Consider the following 12,369-nt stretch of genomic DNA (forward strand, 5'->3'; position numbering starts at 1 on the left):
TCTCGTGCTCCCTGCTCTCGGCCCCCGCCCTTCTTCATTATTGACTCCCCAAGTCCCTCCCTATCATCTCCTCCCCACCCTTGCATTACCTATAACCTCTTGTGTCAGCTATTGTCATTATGCATCCACTCCTCCTGTGCTGCACAGCTGGGAGGTTCAAAAGAAAACAACACAAAACAAAATCGCACTAAGGCGGTAAGGACAAAAACATAATAGTGTACAGACAAAAATATAAATAATGTGTAAGAAGTAAAAGACCTCCAACAACATTCAACAAGCCAGGGAAGATATTTATGTCACAGAACCAGTAAAAGACACTTGCGCCTAGAACAAATTCAGGTCACGTCTACAGGGTGGTCAACTGGCCAAGTGTCAAGGTCAATCCAGTGTATATGGTCTCTGCCTGATAATAAGGCTGTCTGAGATTCTTGCCTGTGGCTAGAGCGGATCTGCCAGTGGCTCAGTCTGGCTGGATACTCTGCAGATGGGTTTTGGGCTCCCGCTGTGCCCTGCAGCTTTCCACAAATTGGGTGTCCACAATTCCTCCTCTGAGGCTTTCGCCTCACCATATTTGAAGGTTGCAATTGTCATCTTTGGGCGACACAAGCTGATGTGCTTCTTCTGTGTGGAAGGAATTCATTATTAATTGAAGAAAAATGGGTGCCCTTTAAAGATTTTATTTATTTATTTTTTTAAGATTAGGAAACTAAAAGAAATCTGAAGGAGTGAAATTAGGTCAGTAAGGTGAATGTAAAATGATTCCCCGTTGAAATTCTCCTAAAACTGACCTTGTATGAGAGAACCAAGCAGGAGCATTGTTAGGGAAGAGGAATCTGGCGATGTTCCTGCCAAAGCTGTGGTTCCCTCTCAAAATACTCTCATCATAAGCAGATGTCATCGTTCATTGGCCCTCCAGAAAGTCAACGAGCAAAATGCCTATGGCATCTCCAAACACTGCTGCCATGACCTCATGACCGATCCACTTTTGCCGCGACTGGACCACTTCCACCTTTGGGTAGGCATTGATTTGATTATGCTTTGTCTTCAGGACCAAACCAGTCAAGCCATGTTTCATCTCCTGTCATAATTCTTCCAAGAAATGCTTCAGGATCACCCAAGATGTGACTGCAACATGCTGGCGTGGAGTAGGGAACCAGTGGAGAGGTCTGGGGGCCGACCCCAATCCCAACTACTAAGTGGACACTTGCCCCTCCCCACAGAAGAATTTATTTCAAAGAACAGAATTGAATCTGCAGCTCCAGGAGAGGGACATATCTGATCAGAGCACACGGGAGCAGATGAAGGGGAAGGAGGAGAGAGTGGAGCGCATCCTGGCCCACCAGGCCTTGAGGACGATGTTCCAAATTAGAGCAGCCAGTTCAGATAGGACCACATGGCCGGCCACACTATGAGACATGATGTACCTGACTCGTAGCCCTACAGGGGACAGCACCAGAGACAGTGTGGGAACTGCACCCGATCGGATCCCGCCACACCGAGGCAAAACACTAAGGGGGTGCAAAAGAACAGAAGGGAATGGAGCAGCAAGGTCCCCAGGGAATGCTGAAGGTGGACTTTGGGCCCAGGACGTGGTACCCCAACAGACTAAACTGGAAAACACTCCTAAAGGCCTGCAAACAATCCCTGAACTAACTACAAGCTTTTCTTTCTTATTGTGCTTTGTTTAGTTTTTTGTCATTGGTATGTTGTTTTGTTGTATATTGTTGCTTGTTTTTGTGCATGTTATTATCTCTGTAGGTCTGTCTAAATAAGATAGGCTGGATGAACAATCTGGAGGAGAAAACAATGGGACAGACAGTTCTGGGGGGACATGGAGAGGGTGAGGGGCAGGGGAAAAGTAGTGGTGCTAACAAACCCAAGGACAAGGGAACAACAAGTGATCCAAATCGGTGGCGAGGAGGCCTGGTAGGGCATGATCAAGGGTAATATAACAAAGAGGAATTGCTAAACCCAGGTGGGACTTAGCATGATAGTGGGACAGGAGGAAAGTCAAAGGAAATAGAGGAAAGAGCTGGGAGGCAAAGGGCATTTATAGAGGTCTAGACAAAGACATGTACATATGCAAATATATATGAGGATGGGGAAATAGATCTATGTGCCTATACTTATAGGTTTAGTATTAAGGTGGCAGAAGGACATTGGGCCTCCACTCAAGTACTCCCTCAATGCAAGAATACTTTCTTCTATTACATTGACATTCTATCATGCTCACCCTCCTGACACAAGCACTGAAGACAAAGCGGGTGAATAAGCAAATGTGGTGAAGAAAGCTGACGGTGCCCGGCTATCAAAAGATATAGTATCTGGGGTTTTAAAGGCTTGAAGATAAACAAGCAGCCATCTAGCTCAGAAGCACCAAAGCCCACATGGAAGAAGCACACCAGCCTGTGGTGATCACGAGGTTCTGAAGGGATCAGTTATCAGACATCAAAGAACAAAAAGATCATATCATTGTGTGCTCATCTCCACGATACGATCGCTGACGACAAACGTGTGCATAAGCAAATGTGGCGAAGAAAGCTGATGGTGTCCGGCTATCAGAAGATATAGCATCTGGGGTCTTAAAGGCTTGAAGGTAAACAAGTGGCCATCTAGCTCAGAAGCAACAAAGCCCACATGGAAGAAGCACATCAGCCTGTGCGATCACGAGGTGTTGAAGGGATCAGGTATCAGGCATCATCAGAACAAAAAATTCTTACCACAATGAATGAGGGGGGACTGCGGAGTGGAGACCCAAAGCCCATTTGTAGGCCACTGGATATCCCCTTACAGAAGGGTCTCAGGGAGGAGATGAGCCAGTTCCTAAATGCATCCTCCCCTCACCCCCCACTCTCATGATCCCAATTCTACCTTGCAAGTCTGGCTAGACCAGAGGATGTACACTGGTACAGATAGGAACTGGAAACACAGGGAATCCAGGGCGGATGATCCCTTCAGGACCAGTGTTCAGAGTAGCGATACCAGGAGGGTGGAGGGAGGGTACGTTGGAAAGGGGGAACCGATTACAAGGATCTACATATAACCCCCTCCCAGGGGGACGGATGACAAAAAAGTGGGTGAAGGGAGACGTCAGACAGTGTACGATATGCCAAAATAATAATTTATAAATTATCAAGGGTTCATGAGGGAGGGGGGAACAGGGAAGGAGGGGGAAAAATGAGATGCTGATGCCAAGGGCTTAAGTGGAGAGCAAATGTTTTGAGAATGATGGTGGCAGCAAAGTACAAATGTGCTTGACACAATGGATAGATGTATGGATTGTGATGAGTTGTATGAGCCCCTAATGAAATTTTTTTTAAAAGAAATTTTGTCTTAAAATTTTTCTTTAGATGTTCTACAAAAAGTTTTCCTAAGTGTTTGCTTTATTTAAAAGAAAAAAGTTTCCATCTTGGAAACCCACAAGAGCAGTTCTACCCAGTTCTGTAGATGGTCACCATATACCGGAAGGTAGTGAGGTTTTTACGTTCATGGCCCTACTCTAGCACATAGAAACGACACTGGGGAAGGGACACAGTGGACCTACCCTGGTGCTCCACAGACAGACCCCTGGGCATTTTAGGAGTCCCAAGGTAGCATCCCTGGTAGAGTAGTAGTTATGAGTTGGGCTGCTCATTGGAAGGTCAGTAGTTCGAATCCACCAGGAGCTCCATGGGAGAAAGACAAAGGTTTCTAATCCCATAAAGAATGACCATCTCAGAGACCCACAGGGGCAGTTCTACCCTGTCCTCTAGGGTCGCAGTGAGTCAGAATCAGCTCAATGGCAGTTTGTTTGTCTGTTTGTTTGTTGTTGTTGTTTTGGAGAGAGAGAGACAACAAAGCTATTTCTGGTCATCTTTGAAGCAGTGGGCACACTGCAGAAAAACAGAGACCCCAGCTCATCCCCTGAGTCCCTGACATCAGGGTAGGTGGCGCAGCTGCAGGCCCTGGGGTCATGTACAGCCCCCAAAGGCCCAGTTCTTCTGGACGCCATGGAAACCAGCAAGCAGGCGCCAGCATCACTGATTAGAACTGGTAATGCCTGGGCCCTTTCTGATTAGCTAGCAAGCTGTAGATTTTTTTAAAGGATGGTTCACTGTGTGGCTGGAGAGAACACGATTAAGCATAGGAATCAGGACGGCAAGGTGGAGGCCGAGCCCTCTGGCCAGCTGTTCTTCCGTTCCACAGCTCTGCAGAGACCCAGCGGCACCTGCTCACTAGGACCCCCATGGAACCCACCTAAGTCACGCGCCCCTCCACGCCAAGCATGCCGGCTCTGGCAGGCTGCCAGGAATGGCAGCGCCCCACAGACACCGCTCCCAGAGATCCAGTCAAATGGAAAATGTTCCGGATCTCCTAAGTGCACTAACAGGTTTGGGAAATAAGCTGCAGATTGCTAGTCCTCACTGAGAGAGCCACGTGCTTCCGAGGACACCCCAAGACAGTGGCTGCACACTCACTGGCCCTCCCAGTACACTGACTTCGGAGGGGTGTCCCACGCCTGCGGGGTTCAGCAGTATTCCAGGGACAATGGTGGCGGTGGGGTCTCCAGCCTCAAGCAGCACGTGACTCAGCTGACAACAACAAGAGCATCCAGAAAATTGTTGAGTGGGGCTGATGAAACACTACCCAAGAGCAGCAGATGCTGACCAAGGGCAAGTGGATCTCAAAGCCACGGGGGAGCCCTGCGGCTGACATGGTCTGGGGAAGTAAGGGGCGTTGGTGGAAAGAGGAGATGCATTCTGGGTAGGAACAGAACAAGATAAAGACCAGGTGTGGAGATCACCATTTGGTGTCTGGTGGCCTTCCAGGTTGCTTTCCAAAGAGAGATTTTTCTCAAGAGGAGGGTGGGGAAGAAAAAAGGCGACTTTCAAATGTCATTGTGCTTCTTCTGTCTCCAGGTGGGAGAGACCTGCTCAGTCAGTCTCCCGAGAGCGAGCGTGTCCATTAAGCAGGTCCTCCGTAGGGGAGAGCTTAGTTATCTTGTGTGGCTTTAACAGAAATACCACAAGTAGATGGCTTTAGTGGGAAAAAAATTACTCTCTGCAATTTTGGGAGGCTAATCCTCTGGAATTCAGGGTCTGCCTCCGGGGGACACTCTGTCGGCTCTCGGGAAAGTCCTTGGCTCCTTCAGGTGTCTATTCCTAGGTTCCATGGTGACCGACCGTGCGGGGCGCATCTCCCTCTCTGGGTTTGTTTGCTAGATGGGCTCTTCCATCTCTCAGAAGAGATTGATTTAAAACACACCTGACACCAATACTGACTTATTAACACAACAAAGAAAATCCACCCCCGCATCGCATGGCAACCACAGGGGAGGATCTGTAATACATATTTATGGGGAACACACAATTCAGTTCATAACAGGGAGCAAGTAACTCCAGGTCCCAGGTGAGTCACGCTTCTAGGTGTCATTCCAGGCCTCACTTCTGCATGGGGCTGAGCAGGCTAAGCCTGGAACAGCTCTGCCCAACAGCGTTCACCACACTGAGCGTATATAACCTGAGCCTTAGGCTTGGGGAGAGACAAGTGGGAGGACGAGGCTGCAGGGAACGGGAGAGGAATGGTGTTTCTACTCACAGCTCTCCTCTCCTGCCCCCAGAAGCCCACTCCAGACTGCTTCTGAACTTACTTCTGGTCCAATCTGGGCCCTAGCCAGGTAGAAAGAATTCAAAAACACCTGAAGCCCGGCCTAAGAAAGGACACTAAGCCCTTGTCTGCAGCCTGTAGCTTGGTCAGGTTCAAAGAGTCTCCTGTTTTTTTTATTATGGTTACTTGATTCACAGAGCCAGAGGAATTTAGCACACTAGTAGCAAGCGGTCAGGTTGGGCCCCAGCTGCCTCTTCGGGAAATGAGGGACACAACTTACCTGCTGGGTCCAAGGTCACAGCGGCAGACTGAGGCCCAGAAGTCAAACTGCCTCAACCTGACCCTTGGTCCCAATTTCCTCTCACTATTAAGACTGTTCTTAACGAGGAAGTGGATTGTACCCTGCTCCTTCCAGTCAGCTTTCTGGCATCTGGCCAGTTCAAGAGTGCTGGCATTAAGCAAGATCTCCTGACACTTCATCCACAAGTGACAGGCATGGACAGGTGGGAGAGTCTCCAAGCACGAGAACACCCCGCACCTTAGAAGAGAAAGTGGGGAGCATACAGAAGTGGTACCAGCAGCCACAATCCATCCCTGCCTCCATATCCCCAGCCCGAATCCAGTCACAAAGCACTGGGCGGGGTAAGAAAGATCAGACTGGAGCAAAAAATCTCAACGCAGGGTGTGTGGTGGTGCTGTCATCAATTGCCATCGAGTCAGCTGCAACCCACAGTGACTCTGATGAAACAGGGTCTGTAGACAGGGCCAAGCCCAGGGGCAGATTACCCAATGAGCAAAGTGAGCCCATGCTTAGGGCACCAGTTGCCCACAGCAAACCGGTAGGGCACTAAATTACATTGCTGGCAGCTTCCATGCAGAACATATCACCTGGAAGGTGCCCAGGAGCAAGGTGTTTAAGTCATGTGGCCTCTACTTCAACATCTTCGCCTATGGTACTCTCTGGAGTAACTGAAATTCCTTATTTTAGTGGGTATCCCTTGGGAATATACTACTTTTTTCTAATCAGCAAGAAAGGAAGGTGGATGTCTGGCCCCACTCTTGCTTTTAAAAAAAAAAAAACGGTTTTGTTAATATTTCATCTATGTCCTACAATTCAATAATTCAAACATACCAAGAGGATTTTTTATCACCACATTCAATTCTGGAACATTTTCTTTTCCCTTGTACTCATTGTTATTTATATGTTTTTTCTAACTGTGGCAAAAAATACACACAACAAAACATTCTCCAATTCAACAATTTCCACATCTCTAATCCAGTGCCATGGATAATAGTCTCCATTTAGGGGGTGGGGAAGGAGGGGGGAAAATGAGGAGCTGATACTAAGGGCTCAAGCAGAAAGCAAATGTTTTGAGAATGATGATGGCAGCAAATGTACAAATGTGCTTGACACAATGGATGGATGTGTGGATTGTGATGAGTTGTACGAGCCCTCAATAAAATGATTTTTAAAAGAAAAGAAATCTAATAGTCTCCATTTGTACAACCATTATTGATATCCTTTTCCAAAGTATTCCACCACCATTGACAACCGCAATGCCACCTAAGCCTAACTCCTAAGAATACGTTGGCCATGATATTTGTGCTCTGACCATGAGATTTCCTTTGAAGGCGGCTTTTCATCTGTTCATTCATAATGACAACACTTATTATGAAACAAGGGTCAAATCTGAAGAGTTTGAAGCAAGATTGGCGATCAACAAAATTTTACATTGTTGGTTGACAGAGCTCAGTTCTCAGACGTGTGTTCTTCATGGCAGAATACGTGGAAAGTTCTTCTTGCAGGAAATGTGGGGGCTAGGAAAGGTCTTAGTGACTCCCATCCACTGAAATAGTACAATTCAGTTTGTTTCATCTTGCTAAAATGGCATATGCCACTTTTGAGTTCAATGGGTAAGATAATTGCACTGATAAAGAAGTTATGTCACAAATGGCTAAGATACACACACATATGCACACACGTTAACTCATCTCTTCTATTCAAATGCATGAGTTAGCAGATGAGCAGAGAGTACCATATATTAGCAATGCAATGAAGTGGATCCTCCAAATTCATGGGGGGGCGGGGGGGGGGGCTTAATTCAGCACCATTAACAAACCCAGTGGGGGAGAGGCTGCTGTCCTGGTTACTCCCTGACCCTGATCTGCTCACCAACACCTACTCTGTGAGTCCTCAACCACATGCCCACAGGACTGAGAACCTCATACATTGCATAGGTCCCAGTCTCTGCCTGTTATCCTGCGAGACCCCTGGGCGGCCCCGGGGTGACTGCACATCTCAGTGGCTGCTCATTCTCTTTTTGAACATCATCACCTCTAGGCTAGAGGAGGCAATTGAAAAGGAAAATCTGATGTGGGAGACAGAACCACATCAGTGCACAGCCAAGCCCACTGGACATTTTTCCAGCCACCCTGAGGGTCCTAGAAAGCTGCCTCTCGGCTTCCCATCCACACTCGGACACCCTGTGCTCCCCTCCCATTCGGCCCAGGGTCCATGACAGTATCCTGGAGAGGGCTAGTCATACAGGGAAGCACTCCAGGCCCGTGAGCAGGCCATGGCCAGCTGTGGTGAGGCCGATAGAATTCACCCACCAGCCAGAGAGATGGAGAGAATCTAACACCTGCCTGGAGTCAGAGGGCAAGTTATTCTTTCACCTTTGCAGAAAGGGGGAAAGTCCGAGCTAGCTCCCCACCTCCCAGTCCGGCTGCTAAGGAAGGTGCCAGGACACCCACCAGAACAACATGCAGGCTTCCAAGAAAACCACCAGGACTGACCGACTCCCAGCGAAACCTAGCAGGCACTGTGTTGGTGTGGAATTACATTCAATCCCAAGAGACATCATATTGCCCAAGGTGTCTGCCGACTTTGGGGCCAGCATCCTGCTGCAGGCAACACCCCAATGCTGGCTTTGCCTCGTTCTTTAACCTCCAAGAATGGCCAGTTCTGCTCCCTGCCAGCCAGCCCCTAAAAGCTGGCCCCCTTCTGCATCTACCACAGAGCTGTGAACAGCGCACGATCAGTACAACTCCCTGTCTGGTATGCCTAATCTGGAAAACCCACTATTCGGTTTGAAAGCAAGAGTTACCGCAGAGGCCATATACCACTCTCCACTTTTAAAAAGACAGAGCCCCACATCGATGAAGGTTATGTGGCATATAATGTCACCTGGCTTTGATGATTCAATTCAGAGGAGGTACCTGGGGATCTGCCAGTGCCTTGAGCATCGTTTGGATGTTGTTTGGAAAGCAGAGGCAACAGAATCCCTGCTTCTCTGTCTCGCTGCAGTACACACCTTGGGAAAACACACTCCAGGGTACAGTAGCACCAGAGATGAAGGTGGTGCGAGGGGGTGCAAGAGAATCCAGGAGGGATCTTGGGATAGCTCCAAGGAAAGTGCTCTTCCCAAGTCATTCATTAGCTATGGGAATACTTCAGGAAGGCAGGTTAAGGTTCCCCTCCTCATTCACAGCTGACGCTACCTCTCCTGTGGTCAATCTAACAAGAATAAAGGGGGCTGGTGGCACAGTGGTTAAGTGCTCACCGGCTAACAGAAAGGTGCGCTGTTCGTACACACCAGAGACTCAGCAGGAGAAAGATGTGGCAATTTGCCTCCATAAAGATTCACAGCCTAGGAAACTTTATAAGGGAGTTCTCTGAAAACACCCAAACTCACTGTCAATTCTGACTCATAGCAAACCTATAGGTCCAGGTAGTATTGCCCTTGTGGGTTTCCAAGGCTGTAAATCTTTACATGAGCAGAAAGCATCATTTCCGTCCCCCTCCCCTTGGGAACAGCTGGTGGATTTGAACTGCTGACCTTGTGATTAGCAGCCCAAGACATACACCACCAGTCTCATTATATCCTATAAGGTCACTATGAGTTGGAATCCACAAGTCTTTGGCTAGCCTTCAAAGCCAGGCCAAGACAACTTGTGTGCTGAAGGGGGAAGGGCAGCTTTCAGGCATGCTCCGCCCTCCCTGGGAAAGTCTCTAGGTGGTGCCAATTGGTTTGTACTAAAGGTTGGTGGCTTTAAAGTTGACCAGCAGAGCCAAAGAAGAAAGGTCTGGAGATCTGCTTCCATAAGGACTACAGGCGAGGAAACTCCGGGGAGATCTACTGTAGCACAGGGGACTACCATGAATCAGGTCGACTCATTGGCAGTGGGTTTTGACTTTTTCATTTGGCCTTTCTCTGAAAAATCCATAATAAAAAAAAAGGGGGTGGGGAATCAAGCCAAGGAGCTCTAGATGCGATGAGGGCACCAGTCCAGGGCAGCCCAGAGCAGGGGTGGCTGATCAGCTCTTTAAAGTCGGTCTCCAACCAGGGAGACAGGAACTGGCACAGGCAGAATGCTGAGAGCCTCCTGAAGTCCCTGCTGGCCAGGGGGTTGGAAGTCGAAGGAAAACAAACCCAGCTCCCCTTTGCCACTGCTCTCAGCAGGAGCTTGTTGCTGGGGCCTGTGAAAGTTACTCAGGAGAGGCCAACGGTCCAAGATGCCTAGCAGAGAGGGGCCATGGGCCCGGGGCCTGGCATCTTACCAGCCCTGGAGCTGTACCCTTGGACTTCCCCTTGGGAAGCTGGGGTCTGTTGGCAACTGCACCGGCGAGGGGGTGGGGTCGCGGTCGATTTGAGGACCCTTGGCAGGGAGCAAGTGCCAGTGGGGAGAGGAAAGAAGCGCCTTAGCACAGACCAAGCACCCATCCCTCCCAGCTCCATCCCCAGGGACCAATCTCCTCTGCGGGGAGGAGAGAAGCAGGGGTTATTATGCCAACAGGTCCCCCCCTCCTATCGGCCTCGTGGGGCCAGCTTTCCTCCACCCAGCCCTGAGGCCCCCAATTCAACAACGTCAAGGCACCTGCAGTTAGACTGGGCTCCGTCCCAGCGGGAGGGGTCCTGGGCGGTGCCTTCGGGCGCTCCAAGGCCGCCTCGGAAGGGGCGGGGCGCTTCCGGCTGGCGCGCCCCCGGCGCCCCCTCCCCGGCTCACCTGGCGCAGGTGCTGCAGCAGCGTCCCCGCCTCCTCCCGCCGGCCCTGGCGCACCATCCGCAGCAGCTCCTGGACCATGCCGACACGCCGGTGGTAGGGGGGCAGCCCGGCGCCCGCACCCCCGCGTCCCGCCTTGTCCCCAGCTCGCAGCAGCAGCGACGCCCAGAAGTCCGGTCGCTCGCGGCGGGGGCCGGGCGCCGCGCCGGCGCTTGCTCTTTCCGCCAGGCTGCCCTTGGTCTGCCGGGTGCCCATGCCGCCGCCGCCGCGGGGCCTAGGGAGCCCGCTCGGCCCGCTCCGCGCCACGCGGCCGCTCGGACGCACGCGCCTCCCGGGCGGCAACTTTGGGGGAACTGTTGCGCGCGGGCGGCGCGCGGGCGGGAGAGGGCGGCCGCGCGCTCCCCTCGCTCCGCCCTCCCCTCGCCCGGGCGCGCTCCCGGGCGCCCGCCGCCCCGCCCGGCCCCGACCCGCCTCCGCGCCCGGCTAGCTCCGCCGAGCGCCCTGCGCCCAGCGCCTCGCTCCCGCCCCTCGCCTTCCCGCCGCCAGCTCCCGGCCAGGGCCGCCGGCGCCCCTCCCGGCGCGCGCCCCGTGCCGGCCACCGCACTGCGCCTCCCGCCGGAGGCGGCTAGGCCCTGGGCCCCCAGCTCTTGGTACCCACCTCTCTGCCCAGATGCTCCAGGATGGCAGGGTGGTGCGCGGTGGCGTGAAGGGAAAGATGGGGAGTAGCCTCTTTCTGGATCTCGCCAGCCCCAGGGTTAACATCCGAGTCACACGAGGAGGCGCTGGATACAAAGGAGTCTCTGCGGGCGGGGGTGGGGTGGGGGGCTTGGATCTGCATTTTAGGCAGCATCCTGCATCCTTCCTGGCTCACGCTCCTGTGAGACCTGGCCGGTGGGAGGCCCTTGGAGGTGGTGATTGGCACTGACTATGGAAATTGGGTGCAGGGTTGTGTGTTGGGGGGAGGGGGGATAACCCTCATGGAAAAGATCTGTTACTTCCATTAGTCTAATCTCACAAAGGGATGTGCCGATGTTAAGAACAGGCTTCTCCGGATCTCTGACACTCTGTGCTTGGAGGACCGGCTTTGGGGGAATTTGCGTACAAAAAGAAGCATATCTACAAGTAGGTCCAACTGGGCACCGCCACTGGCCCCCCTGTCCCCCCACCCCCCAAGTTTCTGGCTTGTTCTGCTGAGTGTATAATCCGCTCCAAACTCTTCCATCGATTCACAAAGAAACCTTAATTTGCCCCATACCCTCCAGTTACTGATGTCCCACTTGTCTTCCCTTTTTACTTAATTTTGTTTAAAAGCCTGTGTTTATTGCCTCCAATCATCCTGCACCTACTAGAGTTTGGCCTCTAGCCATACCGCTTCATGAAATTCCTCTTACCAGTGACTAGTTGCCAAATTCAGCGACCATTTCCAGCCTGCATTTTCCCTGGCCTTTAAACAACCTTAGTTCCTGTTACCGACTGTGATTGAAACTCTACTCCTTTGGCTTGTAAGTCAATACTGTCTTGGAGTTTCTTCTTCAAATTTCTTCTCGTTTTGCCCTCTGGTTCCTGTGAGAGCTCCTACACTTTACATGGTGGTGCCCCCGTGTGCTGCCATTAGATCTCTCCTGGGCAATGCTATTATGTACCACCAGGTACATGCAGATGACTCGTCTATCTTTCCACTCCAGAAGCTAGAAGGTTAACTTGTAACTGATTCATGGATGCTGGCAGGAAATAGGAGACTCCTGGCTTAGAGAGAGAGGGCTTTATTACTCAGGCCAT

The 12,369-nt window shown here is 51.2% G+C and overlaps 1 protein-coding gene across 1 annotated transcript in view; it reads right to left on the reverse strand.

Moving 5' to 3' along the window:
* LRRC75A (leucine rich repeat containing 75A) overlaps positions 1-10,955 on the reverse strand; it is a 59,126-nt gene extending 48,171 nt beyond the window's left edge. The window contains exon 1 of the mRNA XM_075561043.1: positions 10,594-10,955. Within this exon, the coding sequence (XP_075417158.1) occupies positions 10,594-10,845 (252 nt within the window). The 5' untranslated portion in view covers positions 10,846-10,955. The remainder of the gene's footprint in view (positions 1-10,593) is intronic.
* Positions 10,956-12,369: the final 1,414 nt, after the last annotated feature.

This window comes from Tenrec ecaudatus, chromosome 10 (genome assembly GCF_050624435.1).
Source record: "Tenrec ecaudatus isolate mTenEca1 chromosome 10, mTenEca1.hap1, whole genome shotgun sequence".
In the NCBI taxonomy this organism is placed as follows: Eukaryota; Metazoa; Chordata; class Mammalia; order Afrosoricida; family Tenrecidae; genus Tenrec; species Tenrec ecaudatus.